This window comes from Falco naumanni, chromosome 3 (genome assembly GCF_017639655.2).
Source record: "Falco naumanni isolate bFalNau1 chromosome 3, bFalNau1.pat, whole genome shotgun sequence".
Lineage (NCBI taxonomy): Eukaryota > Metazoa > Chordata > Aves > Falconiformes > Falconidae > Falco > Falco naumanni.
In genome coordinates, this window is record NC_054056.1 from 62,521,904 (window position 1) to 62,546,058 (window position 24,155).

The 24,155-nt window shown below is 42.7% G+C and overlaps 1 protein-coding gene across 34 annotated transcripts in view; it reads left to right on the forward strand.

The window, feature by feature from the left end:
• EPB41L3 (erythrocyte membrane protein band 4.1 like 3) overlaps nucleotides 1-24,155 on the forward strand; it is a 144,981-nt gene that overhangs the window by 92,696 nt on the left and 28,130 nt on the right. For all 34 annotated transcript variants that reach the window (XM_040586064.1, XM_040586059.1, XM_040586058.1 and 31 more), the window contains exons 4-11: nucleotides 7,660-7,764; nucleotides 10,071-10,113; nucleotides 13,658-13,733; nucleotides 15,175-15,393; nucleotides 15,702-15,789; nucleotides 19,481-19,633; nucleotides 21,659-21,756; nucleotides 23,109-23,284. In XM_040586064.1, coding sequence (XP_040441998.1) covers nucleotides 7,660-7,764; nucleotides 10,071-10,113; nucleotides 13,658-13,733; nucleotides 15,175-15,393; nucleotides 15,702-15,789; nucleotides 19,481-19,633; nucleotides 21,659-21,756; nucleotides 23,109-23,284 — 958 coding nt within the window. The remainder of the gene's footprint in view (nucleotides 1-7,659; nucleotides 7,765-10,070; nucleotides 10,114-13,657; nucleotides 13,734-15,174; nucleotides 15,394-15,701; nucleotides 15,790-19,480; nucleotides 19,634-21,658; nucleotides 21,757-23,108; nucleotides 23,285-24,155) is intronic.

The following is a 24,155-nucleotide window of genomic DNA, read 5'->3' on the forward strand; positions in this document are numbered from 1 at the left end:
TTAAAAATGTATAGAAGTGAAATGAAGCTGAACTTATTTGGAATTAATTCTCCCATTTATCTTCCTTGGGAAAAATAAACCTGCTAATTTCTTTTCACCTTCTAATCAAGGTTTGTTCAAAAAACACATTCTGCCTCTTTGGAAATTTTCTAGCCTGAAGTGCAGTGATTAGCTTCTAGAATTTCTCAGTTCAGCCCTTTGTATCTTGACCAGCTCAAACCCTTTCAGAAAGAACACAGAAAATGTCATAGTATGTAGATTTTTATTTCATTCACTGATAAAAATGCGCTCTTTACCAGAATGACTGCGTGAATTTAGGACTTCTGACTGACTCCACAGAAGGAAAAGTGCTGTGGTGTGGTCAGCAGCTCCTCCGCATTTGGGACCACACTGAATATTCACTTATAAACTTGTATGTACGTATTTCCCTATGCATATTAAATTATGGCATATATGTGATGTTCAGATCCCTCCCCAAGAAATGGGGTTCTCAATGCAAAAATGATCTTGGAAGATTGCATGCACTTGATCACTTTAGCTTGCAAGTGATGACTATTTCTGCAAGTAATGTTTTGGGTTTGTTTGGGTTTTTTTCCTGGGATTGGGCATATGTTTGTGTAAATTGGGTAATTCATGAGGAAAGAATGAGAAAGTGTGTTGTCAGAAGGCTGGAATTCAGCAACTTGGATACTCAGCTGGGGGAATTTGTGGCAAGAGTGCTCACTGCAGCGAGTACAAAGTATTCCTGACAACCAGTTAATTATTTACATTTGTTTGTGTTGCAAGAATGACAGCAGAAGTTGAAACGTGCAGAGAGAGAAACTTCCCCTTGTGATTGCTAGTTATTTGTTGTCATATGCATCTTAACTTTTATGGGTGTTTTCCTCATGTTTGCACAGAGGAGACCACCATGTGGCCCGTGCAGTGCGGAAACCAGTGTTGACCAGAGTAATGTGCAAAATGCAATTTAAATCAAAACAGTAAAATGAAATAGTATCAATGGTCTGGACACAGTAGCAATCTTTTTAATCATGCACGTTGCAAATAAATAATAAAAAAAAAGCTAGTATTTGCCCACCAGAAAGAATAGGGGTAAAGGAAGAGGTTAGTACAGCCACATGCCAAAATACATTACAGCATGCAAGGCTAGAGCCAGCCCATGCATTTATACAGTGCATTGTTAAGATCCATTGGAAAGTGCAAATGCTAATTAGGAATGTGAACGAGATAACCTCAACATCAGTTAAAGTCCAATTATTCCTACCAGGATTTCATGATACTAATCTGTTTGTCCTTCCAGTGATCGTGCCCAACTAGAGTTATTACAGTAATTGTGCAGAGTTTACGCCAGGCTAGTGCTAGTGTGTCATTGCTCACTGGCAGCTTGACAGCTTTCCCAAGGAAAGCAGCAATGTGTTTGCATATGAATTCACACAGAAAGATACATGCAAACTCTTTCCATTTAAAATCCAGGTCTACAGCTGTGATACTTGTTCATCTTGAAGTGCTCCTTGACTGAACAGAAAGGGAGGTGAAATTTCAATTTGTTGTGGTGCGCTGACCTTGCAGTTGCTGTGCAGTGAAGATGATGGTTATTGGTGGCAGAAATGAATTCTGATATAACTGTTTGGTCGTGGGACTCTTTCTGTCTTTGGCTTTTCTCTTGCCTGTAAAATTTGATCTGAATGTGATCTCTTGTAATTGCTTTCAGACAGGAGGGGCATGCCTGCATGGTGCAGACAGCCCTTGCTCAGCGTTTTGCATCCACATGAGACTGCAGCATCAGATGCAAAAATAGAACTGCTCCAAAATGCGTCACTTTGGAGGTTGCAATAGCTTTCATTTCTAGGAAGCTGAGAGGGCTGTTTTCTGCTTTTCATCTCCTCATCCTAGTTCCCTGTCAGTAAGAGGAAGGTAATCTGCTCATGACTAAAAATAGAGTACGAGAGTAGACAAACACTCTACACTTTAATTGGGTACACGATGATTAACCCCTCAGCACCTGTGAAGGGGCACAGGGAGCGCAGTGTCATGGCTGTGCTGGTTCGAAGGGACTGGGGAAGCCCCTGATAGGAGCAGGGTGATGGCCAGCGCTGGGTCACACCAGTGGTGGCATTGCCTGGCCAATGCCTTGAAACCCTCTGAGAACAAGGGCTCCACAGCCTTGAGCAGATACCAATCCTGGTGCAGCATTGCCCCTCCAGGGAGAAACCTGTCAGAGAGTTGGATTTGGTCTGGAAGAAGCCCAAGTGGGCTTCTCCTCAGCATGGACATGCCTCTGCTGGAATAAAGCTCGGGAAGATGGCTGGTCCGATAGGTTGGGGGTTACCGGCAAGTGAAGGTGTGTTGTTCAGGGTGCGGGTGCATCAGAAGAGAGGCTCAGGCTGCATCACCAAGGTGGGTGCCAAAACGCCCTGCAAGAAGGTTGCAAATGGTCCTGTCTCAGGGGCAGGGCAGGGTTGCCCAACGGGAAGCCACAGCAGCTTGAAGGAGATGTTTCTGAGAGATGGTGCCTCACAGCATGGGGCAGCCAGGCCTACACAGCTTGCACAGAAGCAAAATTTGTCTCTTGGAGGTGGCAGTTCTGGATCCTGATAAGTTTTTCCTCTGGCGCAACTAGCTTCTAGTCTGGGAAGCACTGTCCAGCACATAACATTTGAAATCTTTCTGTTCTCTTCCCTATATCTCACTAAATAAGAAAGAGGGTTCCTGGGGTCTTACTAGCACCTGCATGACAAGGAAGTTGATGCCACGTCTTTGTGTTAAGTTGTTGGTTGCTCATTTCCCATGTAATTTTTTTTCATTGCTTATCACGACAGTAACATATGATTTTAGTAGCTTGATCGTTGTGATACAGGGTTTATTATTACCTGAGGGTCCTGGTGGACATCAAGATGAGCAAGAGTCAGTGACATGCCCTGGCAGCACAGAAGGCCAGTGCCAATCTGGGCAGCATTGCCACCAGGTCAAGGGAAGCGATCCTTCCCTTCTACTCAGCTCCTGGAGTGCTGGGTCCAGTTCTGGGCTCCCCAGTACAAGGGAGACATGAACATACTGGAGAGAGTCTAATGAAGGGCCACAAATGTGATGAAGAGGCTGGAATATCTCTTTTATGAGGAAGGACTGAGAGCTGGGACTGTTCAGCCTGCAGAAGAGAAGACTCAGGGAGATCTTATCAATGTGTATTGATATCTGATGGGAGGAGTAAAGAAGACAGACCCAGCCTGTGCTCGGTGGTACACATTTGCTGGAACAAGAGGCAAGGGGCATAAAGTGAAATACAGAAATTTCCATTTAAATGGAAGAAAAAAACATTTTTACTATGAGAATGATTAAACACTGGCACAAGTTCCCCACGTGGGCTGTGGTGTCCCTGGAGATACTCAGAACCCAAGTGGGACATGATCCTGAGCAACCTGCTCTAGGTGGCCGTGCTTGAGCAGGGAGAGGTGGGACTAGGCAGTCTCCAGAGGTGCCTGCCAGCCTCAGCTAATCTGTGATTCTTTGATTATATTAATGTGTAGTACATGTTTTGTGGCTGAAGTGATAACGTATCTGTAACAAAGGCTTGTGTTTTTTCACTTTAATAATGTTCATTTATCATAAGTACGTTACAGCTTATGAGCTTAATCATCATAAAGGGAAACTTTCTCCTTATTTTACTGCATTACAAGTACCAGACATTGTACCCAAATGTTCACCGGTGAGAGTAATTGACTTCATAATAATCTTGTTATCCAGACAGAGCTAAGATGGAAGTGCTTAATTTTTGAGCTCCTCACTCTCAGTGGTGTACAACGTGTTATCTTGGTCTGGTGATCTTCTAGGGGGACTGGAGGTGTGATGGAGGGATATGGGCTGAAGAGCCTGATGTGGAGAGGTTTGAGCGTGGACTGTTTCCGGAGAAGCCAATTAGGGAACTGGAGAGGCTTTTGTGGCCTTTGGCTTCCCAAGGAGGGAGAAGCTCAGCTCCAAAACAAGGAGAAGCTGGCGGAAAGAGAGGCAGACTCTCCTCTCCCTTGCATGTGGGAATTGCTGGTGGGCACAGGCTTGCCAAGTTCGCTGCTGCTGGCTCCTTTCACTGGGAGCTTGACCAGGAGGCTGTTTATTCCCATTCCAGCTTCAAGTGAGAGCCCAGGCCTTTATAGAGCTGCAGGGAAGGATTTGTGAAAAGCATAAAGTTTTTGCTCACAGACTTTTGTACTTATTTATACCATTCAGTCTATCTTTGGCATTCTTTCTGTTGTCTTGATTTCCCAAAGCTTGAGCAGATTGTCTCTTTCTCCACATCTGCACATTTCATTTTATCCCATTCATGCCTGAAAAATAGCTAAGAATATTTCTGGAGGAGTCTTGCCATATTTACAACTCAGAAAAATTCTTTATTTACAGGGCCAGTATTTTACAGCACGAAGTCTAATTTTTTAAATTATTTTTTTTAATCCACACTTTTTGGGCTGCTGAAACTTGGTTAGCATTTTTGACATTAACTTGTGTTCCACAGTAACCAGCAGACTGTCTGCCTTCATTGCCTTAGACTTGTCACCCCAAAATGGCTGAAAGCAAAGGTTTAGGATCGGTTGAGGAGCTCTGTGAATTTGTAAGTTGACGTTTCTCTCTTCCTCCCATTCTCTCCCTGCCAAAGCAATGACACCTATGCCTTGTCTGGCATGCTTATTTGGGCACACGGTAAAATAAAAGCTATTAACAAGAGCATGGGATGTATGTTCCGTTGCTTTAGTTATAGATTCGTAACTAAACCTCTGAATTTCCCATGGATTTATGCAGTAGCTTCCCCTCACCGTGTTTCCAAGCAAGGATATTTTAGACAGAGTGTGCGCGCTCACGCCGCCTGGATACCAAGAGGCAATGCTGCATATACATGGGTGCATGAGGATTTCTTTTGGTCTTTGTATTAGAAAGGCAGCAGTTCCACTGCCAGGTGGCCCCCACTCCCCAGGTGACAGCAGCTCTCCCAGTCTTGCTCCCAGGAGTCAGCTCTGACTTGGGAAGAGGCGCTCGGGGGCGGCGGCAAGCCTGCAACATGGGGCTCGTCTGGCCACTGGTGGGTGTTTCTGTGGCGGGTGAGGAGGAAGGTGGTGCCGGTAAGGCTTGCTTTCCCTCAACCGTCATCTGTTCACACCTGGTGTCTGGTGAGAAGAGGACCCCAGCTGGGAAGGGCTGTCATTTATACATGCTACTTCTGACATCCTCTCGCAGCACTGGCAGGCTTTCCCCGTATCCTGACGCAGCAGGAGTTTTGTGGAAAGGGGCTGAGTACAACTTGGGCGTCTTCATACAGGAAGAGGATACATTTCGTCACGGATGAAAAAATGAGCCGTGCAAATTATTGCAAGCTTGCCATACCTAGTCTCACTTGTCTGCATCATATAGCCAAACAAGAAGTCTTGAGTGCTGGGGTTTTATTTTGGTTGGTTGCTTTTTATTACAGTGCAGCCCCACGCCACTGTTTCCTGCAGTTCTCTGCTAAAACAGCACACCTTGCAGCTACTAGCTGCTGTTTCTCAAAGCTGACATCTGTGTATCTGCACGGATCGGCCACGTAAAACAGCTCCTGTGTTGGCTGCCCTGTGTGACTCTTAAAATTAAGAGGACATTGAAGTCTCACAATTCAAATACATGTAGGTGATGCAGACATAGTGTTTCTCAAAGCGAGTGTCCTCTAGATCTCAACCTGCTTATTTCTTTCCATTCAGTATAACCGCTTGTTTTGTTTTCAGGTAGAAAAGAAAGAAATTTGGCAAAATACAGCATTGCTTGCTTGTAGCAGAAATGTGACTGTTTTAGCTGGAAGGCTCTGAGTTGGTTCCTCTCTGCATGCGAATAGTAAGATAGTTTTTATCCACCTGATCCTCTCTATGGATCGTCAAGTATAATAATACCAACCTCTTATTATCACCTTCCAAGTCTGGGGCTGAAAAATTAACTAAGCATTTATTTGACGTTATAAAGGAGTTATAGTATGAGTATATAGTATAAGTATATACTATAAAGGGGTACAGTTATGTTTCCTACTACAGGGTGGAAAGCATGTGACAAGCAGAACAATGCCCTAGAGCTGTTTGCCTAAATGATACTGGAAGGCACAGTAAATGAAGTTACAGCAATACACTTGTAATGCATTTCTGTGCCTGGTGTTTTGGGTTTTTTTAGCTGGAGGACACTTGTTAGACTCTTATCAGCCATGCTCCTCAGTTTCCATATGGATAAAAATGTAGAGGATATTTCCCTGCTTCCTTTCTAACATACCATCAGAGCCCCAGTAGAAATGCCAAATTTAACATAAATTGGGTTACACTGCATAACACACTCCATCATCTCTCTCGTTGTTTTCACAGGGTGTTAGGCAGCAACCCTCAATTCTTTTTTCTTTTCTTTTCTTTTTTTTTCTATTGGCTTGCTTACCACTTCTAAAATAGTTTGAGGCCAGTGTTGGGCTCCACGGGTTTGTTGGCATAGCTGTGTCAGCTTGGATTGTGAAACATCCAGCCCCCTGGCCAAGGCTGCTGGGCTGACAACATGGTCCGGGCGTAGCTCTGTCAGCAGAGGCGCAGAAATTTGGAGGCAACGTTATCTCCTCTTTTGTGTCAGCCTCCTGCATTGCACTTGAAGACAGTAGTGTATTTGCAGTCTGCTTCAAGTCATATCTATGCTACAATTAAAGAAAATGGGGCTGCTGACATCAACTAAAATATTTATGTATGCATGTGTTTGAAACGAGGTGGGGAGATTTTTTTTCCTTTAGCTGAGTTGCACTTAAGGAAGCAGGCAGTGATGAAACAGTGGCCTGAATAATTTTGAATTGTTTACCATAATTAATGCACATCAAAGTTGGGATGCATAGCTTATAAAGGGGGTGTTTCTGTCTACATTTGGTTTTTTGGACATTTTTTTCTCAACATCGCGTACAACACTGGGAACTAGGATGACCTGAATTTTTACTGTCCGATACGAGAGATACTACGAAGCTTCTGCTAAGGGCTTTGGCTGTTGACAGTGAGAGATCTTCTCATCTAACATGTTAACAGTGAAGGAGGTTAGTGGGACACTGGAAAGCTGCTTTTTACCCAGCTGCGTTCCCAATGAGATGCTGGGCTTTTTCAGTGATTTCAGTAGATGGTGTTATTGCATTTCCCCGTATATTAGACAAAAAACCTGATCCTGGAATCAGTCCACATTGCAACTGAAGCAAGAAATATCTCCACGTTTGTTTTTTCCTCCAGTGGATTACCCACTAGTCACAGCTCTAATAGTCCGTGACGGAGTATTTGATACTGTTGATTGTTGCCACTGTTACACGCAAAGAATGCTCCGGTTTGCTGAGATGGGACCTTGGCATGCGTTTGAAGTTGGAATTTCTAAAAGACAGAAGAGATCTGCTCGCTGAAACTTGCAACATGACACGTATTGACTTATTTTTAACTCCACAAGCAGACCTGAACTTTCATGAAAAGCAGATTTGCCCCATTCAGCAGATTATTACTAAGCTCCAGGCCAATAGATTTGAAAGATGGATGAGTTGAATGAAATAATTTTAGGGTTGTCGATTTGAGAATTAAACAGAAAAGGTGTCATTTTAATGCGTATATTACTTTATTATGCAAACATGATTTATTTTTTCCTGTTAATTTCCCACAGAAACGTTCCAGAGGTCAAGTGCTATTTGACAAAGTGTGTGAGCATCTGAACCTTTTGGAAAAAGACTACTTTGGGCTGACATACAGAGACACAGAAAACCAAAAGGTAACCCACAAAACTGCGGCTGGCCTTTGGCATGTGAACATCAGAGCTCCCCAAGACACCCCCCAGACAATGACTAATAGTCCAGAGGTGGTTTTTATCTTCCAAGTTTCACAGACATAGCTTGAGCTATTGTTTTTTGTAACTCTACTTCTTGAGAGCATCCTCTGTTTCCCTGGCTTCCCTCTGTGCTGGCTATTTATGACATGAATGAAGTTAATCATATAGCTGGTTTTTTTTCTACTATGATTTATTTCATTACTGCCATAGATGAAAGTCAGATTTACATTCATAGATAGACTACTAAACATTCACTACTAAAATATGTCTTAATAATGGTGGTTGAACTACAGATAGGCAGGGGTTGATGGACTGCTTCTGCTAACTGCTAAGATAAAAGTAAGGCTTAAGTCTTGACTTGCTTTATCTTAGCATTATTGTTGATTTGGCTAAAGACATTAATCTTCAGGAGCAGTTGGTAGCAACAGTGAATCACATTCTGCTTGTCTGCATCTCAACCGCAGTGTTAAATAAGCTGTGTATTAACAGTGTCTGTGATGATCTAATGTGCAGGTGAGATAGATGTATTGGTTTGGACACATTATGATGAAAGAGAGAGTATCAAGGGATAATTTAAAATATGTTGTGTGATTTTAAGATAGGTATTTTGAAAGAAACCATTAACAAAACTTCTTAGCGATATATGGAGTAGCCCAGCAGAGCTCACCAGGTGAAGGTATTTTGTGCCTTGCATGACCTGAAAGGTCTTCCTTGATGGAGCTGGAGCTATTACTACTTTAGCTGTTTATGTCTTGTGAGAACAGTTGTATTCTCTAGGCTTCCCTTTGTTTCAGTCATATATATGATGCAGAAGAAATCAGTCATTTTGTCTCTCTTTTCCCATTTCTTTACAGACTTCTAAATATGAGGATTTTGCTTCTGATTCAGAAAATCATTTAAACAGACACTTGGTTGATGGCAGTGCAAGATTATACTTCAGCGTATGCTTAATTTGGAGTTGTGGTAAAAGTTAGGCAGATGTTTAAGTGCATTTCCAGACAGATGTGCTTTCCTGTGCTGGAAAGAGAAGAATGTATTCATTAGTAACAGGTGGTTTAGAAGCACTAAACATTTATAGATCAGCAGTTACTTTACAGAGCTAAACAGCTAAAAGAATAGCTGCCTGCCAGCACATTTATTGATCAATAACATGCATGTTTTTAATATCAGAGTACTTAGCAATTCACCTCAATCCTCGGCCAGTTAACTTCCAGCAAGACAATATATGTGCCCACATCACATGTCATCTTTGAAAATAGAAATCCTGATGCATCTTTCATTTCTTGGTGCATAGGGTGCTTTTGTGCTCAATAGCTGGAGCTCTTCAGGCTCATGTTCTGCACCACAGACTGGGTTTGGACAGCTGAAAGCCGATTGTTTTTGTTGAGGGGGGATTGTTTGTTCTGCTTGTTTGTTATTTCTTTGCTGTTTGTGTTTTTTCCCTCTGATAGGTTTGTTTATCTTTGTTTGGAGAAAGTGGAACTTTCCTAGGGGAAGCTGCTTTTTGTTCTGGGCTGTGTGACACATTGTAAATATTAATTTGATTCTGTTAGGGGGCACGGTAGCGGCAGCACTAAGAAACCCCAAGCTGCTGTGCACCTCCTCCAGAGGAATTTCATCTGCTCCGTAACTTCTGTGGAATAGTAACACTTTGCTGTGATAAATCCCCACCTCCTCAGCAGGGGTTTTGTTTTCGTAGTCCCTGGGCTCTGCATGGCACGGATGGGGGCAGCTCCAGTGCTGTGGTTCTGCCTTTGCTTTCCCCTCAAGCTCCCTCTGCTCCCAGGGAGTTCCACGTTCCCACGCCAGGTTGCAAATGGGATGGTGCCATATGCCGCACTTGCTTACCCTTTAGCAAGGCTTTGCAGCCCTTCCAGGGTTAGAGCAAAGTAACAGCCAAGCAAATGAACAAAAATAAGACTTTTTTAACAAGCTTGTAGAAATTTTGTTTTCCTGGAAGATACTCTGGAAAAAGATTTCTGTGGATTTATTTTACTAATTTATATTTTTTTATTATTATTTTTATTTCAAACTATTCAGCCCCTTAATGCCTGGGAAGGTTAATAAAATATCCTGCTTCTACCCAGGGCCACATCTGGAGACAGTGTTACCCCTGCCCACCGTTGCTCCAGGGAGAAAGGGGTGGCAGACCTTCGTGTGTTCTAGCTTTGACTCATTGCACTGTTTTAAAAATGATGTTTGTTTTGTTTTCTAATTGAAATTGAAAAAAGGAAACATTTTCATTGCAGAATTGGTTGGACCCTGCCAAGGAAGTCAAGAAGCAGATCCGAAGTAAGTTTATCATTTGCGTGTTCATTTCAGGGGATCTGGAAAACTTTCATTATGGTGTATCTGGACCCAAAAAATCTGCACAGAAAAGTCTTCTTCTCTAAGGTGCTGTCAGTGTCAGTGAAGGCATCGGACCAGTGTGATGCCGGGCAGGGGATGCAAGAGGCAGAGGAGGCTCCCTGGCATGCAGGCGGGGTGTCACAGGCACCAGGCGCCTGTCACTGCCCAGACCCTCTGATCGTCTGAGCTTGTTCCTAAACAGCTGGGATTACTCACTGCTCTTGGGTCAAAGGACTGGTCCCACCCGGGTGCCCCCAGCACCAGGGGCTTAGCAGCCCCCTTGCCCCAGCCCTACTGCCCACACGTCCAAGGGACAGGTGGGATGCAGCCACAGCCCCCTTCTCAATGCTTTCCCCCAGGAAAGCATGCTCCCCCTGAGGCAACAAAGCCTATGTCACAATCTTCTTCTGCATCCTGTCCCGAGTCTCTGGCAAAGGAATTACCTGTATCTTTTCCGTATTTTACCCCATAATGAGTGCGTGCAGTTACTGAGTCTTGTAACACGTGAGCTTGCATTGCTGAAAGCAACTTGACATTTGCAGAGATGCAAAAACCTGGTTTTACATGAAGCAACGTAACCTTAGGGACTAGGCTATGCATGTGAATTATTTCTTGTTACTGATATTTATATCCTATCCAGGAATGCTGCTCGTGCCCCGCGCGCCCCCCCCCCCCCCCCCCCCCCCCGCCCCAATACTTCACTGATGCAAAGATAGCATTCTGTCTAAAAAATCCTACCTTCCTGCATTTCAAAAGCTTGAACTTTGCTCCTAAAATGACCATTCAGTTCACAGAGAACCAATTTTCTGCTTCACGTGAATATTTTAAAAAGCTCGGTTGTTAAATTTAGCCATCAGCTACATTAGAAATTCAAAAACCTCTTGAAAGAAAACCTTCTTAAGACTGCCAGGCTCAAAACTTGACCTACCGTTTTTTACCCCCCTCACTTTCAAAAATTGATGAAATATTTGTGTCTGTTACTTCTTTGGGCAGGAAAGCCTCAGTATTTTTTTTTCTTTTCACATTTTGTTAAATGATGTCTTCTAGCACTTCTGCTTTCACAAGTGAGTACATCTGGTAGTTTGCATTTGTTGGGTCAGGCCCAGGGAAGGAATCTTCAAGATTCAAAGGGTTAATTTACACTGGCTCGAAAACTTCTCCACTTACTATGAGCAACCACACCTTCCCACTTGTATTATTTTCATTCAAAGTAAGTGATCTGCAGTAAGAAGTAATGAAAATCTCTGGGTTTTTAATCCTTGGAGAAGGTGGATCTGGAGGACAGACCTCCATGAGTCAGGTTGCACTGACGGTCAATGCAAGTAAAGCAGCTCAGCTCCACACCACTGATTTGAAATGCATTTAATATATGCCTGAGCCATGAGATAGACAATGAGGGGTTGTGACAGTGAGAGACCAGCCAGGCCAGAAGTTGCTCATCCTGGACTTGGTGCAAGAGAGAATTGTACGTGCGGACGATGGCAGCAATAATTTGCTTGCTGTGTACAATTCCCCCAGAAGTCTGGAACAGGACAATGATGGAACACTAGGGCTGTTACCCTACTTTCCAAAAATACGTGTGTGTGTGTGTGTGTTTGTAACACTGCTAAATGCTGGTTGAGCTGTACAACAATCAGGTATCTGTGGTCCCACTGCAGACCCCAGGGATTTCATCCCAGTGGTTGAGAAATGAGGCTGTCGCCATGTGTGCGTCCCCTGGTTCCTACCCCCTTAGTTATAGCCGCTGACTTGCGCAGTGTTGGGTCTTACTTAAACCCCTGTAAGTGAGGGGTGAAGGCCTCTTCCTCTGGTATTTTAACAGTACGTGCTATACGATAGGCTATATCATAGGTTTGATTTATTGTATGTGTGCCAGGGGAATGGATTTTCAGGCCATGGCCCCTTCCCTCTGTCATGGGGCCAGGTGTCACACACAAGCTCCACTCCCACCTTGGGGCCAGTCCGCTCCCTGGAGGGACTATGCCCCATACTTGCTGCCAGCCAAATCTTCCTTCCAGGAGCTTTTGTGGCCCAAGAGAGTGGAAAAGTTCCTGAAATCAAGGAGCCCAAAAGTCTTACCAAGAGCTGATGGTAAACATCAAAAGTCTTCTCGCACATTGAGCCTGTTTTCTCAGGTGCATGCATGACCAAAGTGGATGGGGCTTTGCACAGGATAAAGTTTCCTTGTCATCCTTAAATAAATACTCCCAAACACCCAATTAGGACAACCATACAGTATTTCCAGGTAAGCAGACCTGTCCAGCGTATAAGCTATGTTACTCAAGAACTCACCAGATACACCTTCAAACCCCATACATTTTAGGAGGTGCTCAGGCACAAGGTACCCCTGCACTGAAGACCATGGGAAGGCCCTACCCTGTCAGATTTGTGAGAGAGAGTCCTGTTTTTCACAATGTTCACAAGCACTTCCTCATTACATGGCTAATATGGACTTTTCAAAAGACATCTATTTATTTCTAGTTAGAGTTGCACTTAGACTTTGATGTGTTTTGGGAAACAGAACTGTTATTACTTTGGCTTTGTTTTCATGACTACATATATAATTTAATTTATGTGGCAGAAGTACGTGTAAGAGGCATATCCCACAACAGAGGCCTTGGTGAAAAGTCTTGTTACTGAAAAACCACTGTGTTGCTTATAAGAACACTGTGGTTTGGGGTTTTGTTACTGCTTTTTAGTTGCATTCGAGACATGCACTTGTATAACCTGTCCTTTTTTCAGAATAGCTTTTATATTTACATGCTACGTTCAACTCTTTCTCTTTTTTAGTCTTGATATTCTTTCTTTACAACATTTAAAGCTAACGCTAAAAAAAAAAGTAATATTCACAAACCATGGTGATGCAAACCAGTATCCATCCCATGGGTCACCTGAACTTACTGAGATAACTAAGTAAGAATTCCCCAGTGTTGCGTACTGTTTTTCAGTCATGCTCTCTGTGTTTGTCCTTGCAGTTTTGTCTGCACAATAATTTATGTCTGCTGGAGACAGGAGCTATGTGCTGAGGCAGCACACTGAGAGAACTATGAGCTGGTTTGGGCGGCCAGACCTCGGCACATCACCCCACTCCAGATCCCATTTGTGCTCTGGCTTGCGGTGTTTCCAGCACCTCTGGGCTATTGGTTTTTAAAGCTTGTATAGGCTGTCTTTTCAGATGGTTAATTTCAGTAAACATTGTTTTTGGACAGCATTTTTTTGCTGTTAGTAATAAATCACTGCTCCCTTAGGGTCCTTGCTTCAGTGGAAATCTTAATAAATAAGAAAAGAGCTGTAAAATCTGATGTAATATTGTGATTGTGAGAGGGAGAAGTAGTATCTTCAGAACAATGTATGGGAAAAAGATACTATATCCTGTCCTTATGAACTGCTTGGCTGGGGTATTTTTAAGTCTGCTGGTAATCGAACAGCATGAGCATCTCCGTTTGCGCTTACAGTGTACTTTCTGTCAATCTGTGTTCTTTTCCAGGCGGTGCTTGGCAGTTTGCATTTAATGTGAAATTCTACCCTCCAGACCCTGCCCAGCTATCTGAAGATATTACCAGGTGTTTAAAGCATTAAATACCTTTCTAGAAGGGGCTTAAAAGCTGATCGTAGTAGCACTTACACTCTAATTATCCAACAAAAGCAATGCTTTGTATTCCCATTGGCTTCCTTTCTCTTACGAGTTTATGGAAAATGTGCAATGCTTTGGCAGAAAAGACACTGTGAACAGTGTCATCCTCAGAGCTAAGAAGACTCTTGTATAATTTAACCCCAAACCCCAGCTTTTCCAGTATACATGTTCCTGAGAGTTTATTTTATTTTTCACAAAGATACTTCATGCCCATTTTTGCCAGTGATAAAAAGCTGTTGTTGTAAGTAAAGTCATAACTATGGAAGGAGAGAAGTGGAATGAGAACAGGCACGCATATAAATTTGTATATCATTTGACAAGGTAAGCAATTGATGTGCACAATACAGGGAGTTTGGTGGTAGTGAATGGCTGCTCGCTGCTATCCAAGTCACTTAACTCTGCAATCTGCATCTCTGCTCTCTGGTTTTGTACTCGGACTGCAACGATAACCAAAAAAAAGCCCAACCCCTCACCTTGGTTTCCTCCAAGTTTCCTCATTGGTATAAAGCAGGAAAACTTCTGAGTCATGACAAGTTCTGTGCCATCAGCAAATCGTTCCCTAGCCTGTTACAGCATTTTGCAACCTGTGGGTATTTTTTACCTTCATTGCTTTGTAGACTACTTGTTGCTTTTAAGGTAGCGTGAAGCCTTTGGCTTAGATCAGAGGTCCCCTGTGCAGAAAGACTGTATGCCAAGAGTTCACACTTCAACAGAGGTCTTCCAAAAGAAAGGATTGCTTTTTTCTGCTTGTCGCCCTCAGATCTCCCCTGGGAACTCTGTGCCTTCACAACCCACCAAGCCAGTGCTGTTCGGGTTTTTTGTGTTTTATCTGGTGACCCCTTGCACTGCTTGTTATGGTGGTTTTACCAGAATTTACTGTTTAAATATAATTTTGCGAAAGCTCAACAGTTTGCTGAACAGACAACTTAGGGTTTTTGAACAGCATGGAGTTCAGCTACCATTTAATGAACAGTATTTGGGGGTTTTGATTATTTTTTTTTCTACTTAAAGAAAAGAATTACCAAGTAACTATATATCTTAGTGATTTATGATAGAAACCTGGTAAGTTTAATAGGTAATTCTCCATCTAGGTCACCAAACAAAGTAATGACCTATTTTATTAAGAGCTCTCCATGTTGCTTTTTAAAGATAAAATTAGGCATTGCTACCCATAAGTTAGACAAGTGTTTGGTTTTTTATGGGTTTTTTGTTTCAGAATTATTGTTGTCCTTGTTAACACATGAAAAACTTTGGGCTTGAGAGTTGTCTGCAAATTAGTAGAGGAACCAAGGCCCCTTGCCAGTGCTTGGGCTCCTTTGGGGACAGCGGTGATGGAGCACTTTCTGAGCTGCCTTGGTGCTCCGTTGCAGGTACTACCTCTGCTTGCAGCTGAGAGATGACATCGTGTCAGGTCGGCTGCCCTGCTCGTTCGTCACGCTGGCCCTGTTGGGCTCCTACACGGTGCAGTCGGAGCTTGGCGACTACGACCCCGATGAGTACGGCAGTGACTACATCAGCGAGTTCCGCTTTGCGCCGAATCACACTAAAGAGCTGGAGGATAAAGTGATCGAGCTGCACAAGAGCCACAGGCAGGTGGAGGGCATCAGTGTGGGCTGTAGCCTGCTGCTGGGTACTGTCCTGGTGCATCAGGAAATGTTAAATCTGCTGTGGTATACTTAATAATAACATTTTTTGGACAAGACTTCTCTCCGTGTCTTTAGTTAGCAAAAAGCTTTGCAGCATGAAAGGTAACGGGCTCTGCACCAGAGCTTTGCTGGTGGGTACCTGGCTACCTAAGGCTGTAGTTCTGACAGGCTGAAAATGTTTTCCAGCTGCTGGGTTTATTTCAGATTCTGTTTCCTTAACATTGATGTTAGAATTGGTTGCTTTTCCTCAGGGGAATGACACCTGCAGAGGCTGAGATGCATTTCCTGGAGAATGCCAAAAAGCTCTCAATGTATGGAGTAGATCTCCATCACGCCAAGGTATGTATTCTAGTTCTTCCACTGGTCATCTTTCTCCTGTGGCATAGTACTTGAATCTGCATGGACTCCCTGATTTATTCTTTCCTGTTGTTTTGAGACAGGCATTTTGTGGGATAAATCATGTGTCAACATCAGGGAAGGTGACTCATGGGATAAACATAAATATATCTTGTAACTGCGACGTAACTTGGCCTATACATTCAAACGTGTTGCACATCAACCTTTCATGTTGATTAAACAGCCTAATCCTTTGGGAATGATGGATGGGAATTGAATGGACAGAGTAATGAGGAAGGATATTAGAAGCTGTCCAGAGAGTGATCAGTTGTCATTTCATTCAGCTACGTTTTGCAATTTAATAAGGCCAGCTATGGTATCTTAACTAGATAAGCAGAGAACTAACACTGCAGAGAACTTTCAAACAGTTATTAGCTGTTCTGGAAGCCTAATCAGATCAATGATAATGGGGAGACAGCGGCTCATCTCCCTTCTGAAATGTGGTGGTTGCCATTGACTGGAAGGGCTGCAGTTTCTGCTGGAAGCATTCTCCCATGATGGAGTAGTTTCCCTAATTGTGGGTAGGTTAAGTTATGAAAAAAACATGGTCATTCTTATTGTGACTTGGGAGAGGCATCTACCAGTCTTGTATTGGTTGTCTGGTTTTTGTTTTTAGCTGTTATTTTTTCCAAATAAATAACAATTATTTTTTTTCTTCACTCTTCAAAGTAAGGCTAATGGATTTTAACATCTTTGAGGTTAGCAGGCATCCTTAGCATATGAATGCTGAACAAAGAATCCTGAGCTGTGGAGGGTGCTGCATTTTCTGTGAAGGTCAAAATATTATGAGCCTGGTTTTGTGCTGCAGCAGATCCTTTCAAGAACCAAAATAAATTTTCAGCTCAGATCTTGAAAGGGCCTGCAGCCACCTCCCTGGGGCATTTTGTAGGAGCTGTGCATGTGTGTTACAGAATTCAAGGCAGTCTTGAAAATGAAAAATCTGGGTACGGCTCAAAAGGCAGCCCGCTACCAGGAGGCACGATACTGCCTTCCCCATGCCTTGCAGGTAGGCACAAAATCTTGAGGCATATTTGGAACAGGGGTAGAAGCGGATTGGCAAATGTCACTCAGTAGCTTTTTTTACACATCCTTTGTCAAACATGAAGAAATCTACAAAACAGCAACAAAGTGAGTTCCTGTTCTAAATACATTACAGGCTTTATTAGTTTATTAATTAAAATTTAGCATAGCATAATGTTACAGCCTAGGTGTTTTTTTCAGTGTATTGGAGAAGGGCTGTGAAATTTAAGATAGGATGGTTTAAGATAGCCATTCTATTTGTTTTCTGAAAAAATATTAGTATCCGGTTTTAGTCTTCTGGTTTTTACATGGAAAGACTTGGAGCAAGAGAAGTTCATAGACAAGCTGATCTCACTCTAAGGTGATATTCTTAATTTAATAAGCTGCAATGGTAACTGAATTGGGTCTATCTGTGGATTAAGAAACCCAACAATAATCTTGGAAACTGAGCTGAAGGTGGGAGTAAACTCTGCATGAGAAGTCTGCGTGTTTAGTTTTAATTAGGTCTGCCAGTGAGATCTGATGGTATCAGGCTAGGGGACAAGTGTCTCTGTGGATGCCTTTTTGAAGTCACGCTGTGGCAGATGTCTCTATGTAAATGTCAATTCATTAAGGCTGTGCCAGTATCTTAGGTATTCAACAGATGCTGGACTCGCCAGCTGCTGTTAAAACTAGTTCTCAATTATCCAACACAAGGCTACAATAAAAAATGTGTTCAAATAGGCAAATTTTTCTTCTGGGCTGTCACAGCTCTGATAAAGCCCCCCATTCGTATGCAGAGCTGCAGGGATATGCAGCTCACTGTCTCATGTTACATTACAGCTAACAGTTTTCTGTTCCGTGCAACCACATCACTGCTGAAAAAAGCCAAATTCTTTTATTCAGGTTTCATTTTACACCAGTAGTATCACACTGAAAAGCAGCCTCTGAGAGCAGCAACTAACAGAAGCCTCAAATGGACTTAGATCTGCTGCAAAGGTAGAGGTGAAGGAAGAAGGATTTTCACAAGTTTTTGAGGAAGTGTATCATAAGAAGGAGCCCCTTGCACCTGCAGCTATGTGCTGTATCTGAGCACGGATGCATTTCAGGCATCTGCCAGGCAGTGGGATTACTGGCAATGAGACTCTTTTTTAGAGTGTATTTGCTGTATTTAGACATGACTCTTTGCTTAGGAAGTGTGAAACTGAAGTCTGCTGAAAACAATTTGCTTGGAAAAAAACCTTACCTTTAAGGAGCAGGATCACCATTGTTGGAACATACATCTTCTATTGGTGTGTTTTCTAACACTGGAATGATTCTGGGGGACTAATTCTATGTTGTGTCTCTGATTTTAAAACCGTTTTTGTTACTTCAGGCTGTGCCATAGCCTTTTCATCATGACTGACCGTGTGTGCCTTCGTGTTCATCCTAAAATGTAATCAGATTTGCACTGTGTGCCTAAAAGATGGCTGGTCGGGAAATCCAGAGGAAAACAGTGAATTCATTTAATGGTTATCATAGGGTGACATCTTCATAGCCTATATTGTCTGACTTTTGTAACTTTAAGTTATTTTAAAATTATTAACGAAGAACTCTGTGCTTTAGGGTGGATCTTTCTTTCATCTGGCAGTGTTACTACTTACCTAAATGAAAAAACAGAATTATACAGGCTAGTGGTGATAGCAAACAGTGAACATTGGTTGTAGACTGTTCAAAGGTTTCTAAAGGAAAGGGAAATGTATACTTCTTACTTAAAAAATACATATTTATGGGTATATTCTAGTAAGATTGTGGCCAAATCTTTTGACGTGCTAAGCCGGCTGACCTACAGCTTCCCTGTCAAACATGGGTTACAGCGCAGGCACAGTCGCACACTTTAAAAAAAATCTTTCTGGTCCAAATGTCCAGCTTTCTGCCCACCGTTCATTTCAAAGCAAAAATACTGAGCATAGGCACAGCAGCGTTAAGGAAACTAGCAAACCAACTAAAGCCAAGACAAGCAAACTATAGAACAAAAATCTATCTAAGGATTACTGTGAGGGTGATGAGACACTGGACCAGGTTGCCCAGAGAAGCTGTGGATGCCCCATCCCTGGAAGTGTTCAAGGCCAGGCTGGATGGGGCTCTGAGCAGCCTGGTCTAGTGGAAGGTGTCCCTGCCCATGGCAGGGGGGTCGGAACTAGGTGACCTTTAAGGTCCCTTCCAACCCAAACTATTCTGTGATTCACAAGGCTTAGTCACAGAGATCAGTGATGCCAGAAGTAAATTTATATGCTGACCTACTTAATTTCAATCTGGTATTTATGCTAATAACACTTCTGTAATTATGGTAATAAAATTTTGCTCTATGGTTAATATCATTCTTTTAATAACATCTAAAATTTCCTCTCTCCTTTTGGAGTCTTTCTAAAATATAAGGAAACATTCCCAACACTCAGTTTCTCTCACCCTGCTCAACCTTACTATTGCTTGCATGAATGCAGTCAATGAGTAGGGTGGCTCTCAGAAACCAGGTCACTACAGCTGATGCATTAAAAAGACGTAGCTTGGATAGAAACACAGTATACAAGAATCTGTAGTACTGTAGGGTCTAAGGAGAGAAATATTCAACAAAGTGTATTGCTTGCCTTTCCAGGATTCTGAAGGAGTGGAAATCATGCTAGGAGTTTGTGCAAGTGGTCTCTTAATATATAGAGACAGACTCAGAATAAATAGATTTGCCTGGCCAAAGGTTCTGAAAATTTCCTACAAGAGGAACAACTTCTACATCAAAATCCGACCAGGGGAGGTAAGGGCATCCTGACGCTCTTCAGTGAATGAACCTTTTCAAAAAACCCATGTTCTCATTGATTTGTTGATTTGGCGTGTCTTACAAGCCTTTTAACATTACTCTCCATTTATATTTTTTTTTAATTTGTGCTGATTTTCTTAGGAAAGAATAGGTAAATACTTTATTTACAGTACAGGTAAAACCTTCTTTGGTGTTTCTCTGTTTACATCCATGGACTAACACAAAGAATAAGTACGTCCATCTGCATGTTAAAAGCTCATTCGTATTAAGAATACCTTGGGAATTTACAGAACATACTGCTTATTCGTGGAGCACTCGTTATCCACCATCATGTTGCATATTGAATTAGTCTCTCTTCATCTTACCCACTAAGAGTAGACAGGCCATACCAAATTTTATAAGCATATCAGACTAGTACATTTGGAGTCGGAGCAGAGAATCAGAGACTGATAAAAACCGGAGTCAGGCATCCGTCTATGCAGCATTTTCAGTAGCTACGCACATCACTTCCCCCAGGAGCTCATGTTCTGGCTCTGGAGTAGGTGATGCGAAATCTCGTACAGTGAGTGCCCTCTCGTGGCTCAGCCGGCTGCATACCAAATGCCTACCTCATGGGTTGACCCTGTGCTAACCCAGAAATAAGGTGATAAATCTTAGGAAAAATCCCAGGAGTAGTTCAGGATCATCACAGGCAAAGGAGTGTCTCCATTTGAAGTGCTGGTTCAATAATCAGTCTGCGATAGATGGAAAAACCCGTACCCATTTTAGAGGGTGCAGCTGTACAGCAGGACAGTGGTGACCTGGCTGAGGATTGCCTTTTCTCCCTGGGTACAGTGTGGCAGCTGGGAGTCCTGAGCCAGTGTCTCCAGTACTGACTTCATAAGTGACTTGGGAAATCTGCTGGGCTGCAGGGCCTGAGCCTTTATTTTAGAGTCCTACAAACCTACATCTCCTGCCTCTCAGCAGACACAGTTTTAGCAACCAACTTCCCAGTCTTCAGTTTGATTTAAAAAAAAAAACCCAAACAACGAATAGCCGCTGATGTTCCCAATGCCCGCACTCCAGCTCTCCACCACTGAAGCCCTGTCGAGCTCTGCTGGTCTTGGTATGTAGCATCTTCTGCCCAGGTGGTCATAGTTCCTTATGCAAAATAATCAATGCAGTCTCTTTCTGAATCACATTTGATGGTAATGTGATTCACCATCCCATGTGTTGCTTATGTCATCTTTATTGTTCTGCTGTTTCCTGCCCTGTTTCTCTCTGTCAGCTCCCCGTAGGGATCCAGGCTTCCTTACAAGTGCCCTTCTGCCTACCTTTGCCCGATCACAGCAACGCTATTGCACCTACTCGGCTATCTGCATGTAGCCATCAACACGTTACGGGGGTTGTAGCTGGCACAGCTTTTGCATCTGGAATGTATAAATCCGCAGCACAACCTAGAAAGGTCTCTTAGTATCCCCAGACAACTCTTTCCAATTACCTGTCTTTTCCTCATCCTCCCCAGGAGATAAATTAACTAAAACCACTGTGATTTACTAACTGTAGTCCTTTCACTGTAAATCTCCTTAATCTAAGGCTGTGTGAGACCAGATCAGTCCCTGGGGACTATTGCTCCCCTCCAGGCTATTATCAGGCTTCCCACTGTTGTTTAAACTGGTAAAGTTAAAACAACAGGTTTAAAACACTTAAATGATGTTTTTTCTCAGAAGTCTCCCAAGTCTCAACAGATCTCTTTGTTCCTAAAGGGCATAAATCATCACTGCCACCATCAAAACCCTCTTGCTCATTATCTGGGTTTCCCCCAGAAAACGATCCTCAGAGCTTGCCATTGATTACCACTCACAGCTTCCTTCCCAGGCAGTGGTCTGTAGAATATGTGTATATGTGGTTATATACACGAGCGTATATATTTACTCTTGCAATGAGATGATATAAATGGAGGAAATGAAGATGAACCTGTTTACACTGTCTAAAAATAGATGCACAGCATCAAATACATAGTTTTTCTTTTTTCCTACCTAGTTTGAGCAGTTTGAAAGCACTATTGGGTTTAAGCTGCCAAATCATCGTGCTGCAAAGCGCTTATGGAAAGTCTGTGTTGAGCACCATACATTTTTCAGGTATGTGGTTTTCTTTTTATAAAGGTGTGATATAAAATGCAACAGAAAAGACCAGTTCTGTCAGCAGAGACAAACTCCTTCAAATCAAATTGTCTTTTTGACCACGAGGTATCTGAGCAGACAAGGGAAGGTTATTGCTTTTTCAAAATTTGAAATGTTTCACCCAAATTATTCATGCTATTTCAGATAGGTACTGAATGTTTAAAATCACCATATGGTACGAATTAATGGTTTTGCTTTATTTGTGCCATGGTATTTTCAGCTGCTATATTTAGAGAGATGAGGGACTCTGCTGCACTTCTGCACGTACGCTTGTATAGGGAGAACGACTTGTATGGAAAGTTACTGGGGAATGTAAGAGTTTTTTTGAAAAAAGGAGATTTTTAATTACATACGAAAATACAGACAGTGGTCGGTGGTGTATATTTTGGTCACCCAGGATACCCAGTCCATAGCTGTAATTTTTGTATTACTGAGGAATTTTGCAGCTATGTTTCTGACATCTAAAGAAGACCTGAGAAAAGTTTGGGACAGTGGAATAAATGTTGTAATTAGTGGATACTGAGATAGTTAGCAAAGAGGTATTTAACAATGGAAACCCAAAAAATTGAGACATTCAATGGTGTGAAAGGGTGCCCAACACTTAAAACCCCCTCTCAAGATGTTTGGGAGGACTGAAGAATTTCTATCCTTTCTTAAAGCTATTGATTCAAGCTGTCTACATGTTCATATGAAATGCAGTCTTAACAGCAAAATATCTAAAAAGAAATTGAGTGTGCATTTTTGGGGTGTTTTCTGATTTATAATGGAGAATCAATGTCTAAAGCATAAACTCCGTAGCAGGAGAATGGCTTCTTTGGCAGAGTCCCATAGGCAAAAGACAGAGGATGGAAAGGCTCTAATGTGAAAAATGTCTGCGTCCCTGTGAATGAATACTGCCCGACAGCATTCACTGGAAATCTGTTCTGGCCCTGTCCTCAGTATAGCAGTACCATGTAAAATTTGAAGTATGAGAGAGGTATGTGTATTTCAGCCCAAATTAGGGTCCCCGATACAAGGAATGCCTTGTTTTTAATTTTGATGATCAGAAAATAATAAATCAGATTTTCAAGCAGGAAAGGACTGAGTAATTCTTGCCCATTAGAAAGAACTCGGCTCTTCAAATGCATTAGCTAAGTGGTTTTGTCATGCTGTATGAGAGGCATCCTTTGATTCCCTTTTAGCCGCAGATCTGTGAGGCACAGCTTACGATGGAGAGCGATACCCAGCAGCTGCACTTCCTCCTCTGCAGAAATAGCGGACTGGTTTTTGGAGGAGGGGGACTAATGGGTGCGCTGCTTGGTGTGTTTTAGGCTCCTGCTGCCAGAAGCACCTCCAAAGAAGTTCCTCACACTGGGCTCCAAGTTTCGCTACAGCGGCCGGACGCAGGCACAGACGAGAAGAGCCAGCGCCCTCATAGACCGTCCCGCACCTTACTTTGAGCGGTCTTCTAGTAAACGTTACACTATGTCTCGCAGCTTAGATGGGGGTAAGGTCCTCTCAGTTGGCTTTGTCAAAAGTTACCATCACGGTGGTCACTGCTTTAGATTAGGTATAAACCTCTGTCATCTCATCTCCTTGAGCTTCAGCTGGGTGGAGGCTGTGAGTACCTGTACCTGCACGTTCACGGCAGGGGTAGGGGAGGATGCAGGGATATACCGCACTACATCTACTGCTGCGGTTCTTACAAAGTGTTTGCCTGGAGTTGGTCCTTGGGAGCCCACACTTTGTGGAGCCTCTCTCCTGGCCTCACAGCTGCAAAACACTTCTCTGCTTTGGGGAAGGATGGGACATCTGGATCTGCCAGCCTGGACCTGCCTGCCCAAGCAAGACAGGCTTCCAACGCTTTTTCGCGATTTGCATGAGTAACTGTTTGGGTTTAATTTGGCTTTTTTTCCTATGTAGGTTTTTCATTTAAGTGTAAGTTACAATTCATAAATTAATTATTTCCCTTGATTGAGCAATAACACTTGCTTCTGATTACCTCACATCCTGGTTGGACGAGCACTATCAGCCTTTTTCCACACATTGCTTTTGAAGGTGTGAGATGGAGAGTTAACATACGCACGTTAATAGTACGTCCTTCCTCCTCTTCTCTTTCTCCATCACTCATGGAGGTTCTGCTGCTCCCTTACGTTAAACCAGTATGTGATTGAGTCTCAGCTACTTCATCAGCTGGTGCCTTTGTCAGCTGTTGAGTAAAAAGTAGTTGTAGTTTATTTTCATAAAAAAAAAAAAAAAGACTGAGTCAAATCCAGAATTGCAGCAGTTTAGGAAAGAAGAAAAAAAGGTGAATTCTCCTGCAGAATATCACAAATGAATTGCAATGAGTATAGTTGATGGTCGGGAGGGGGAGAAGC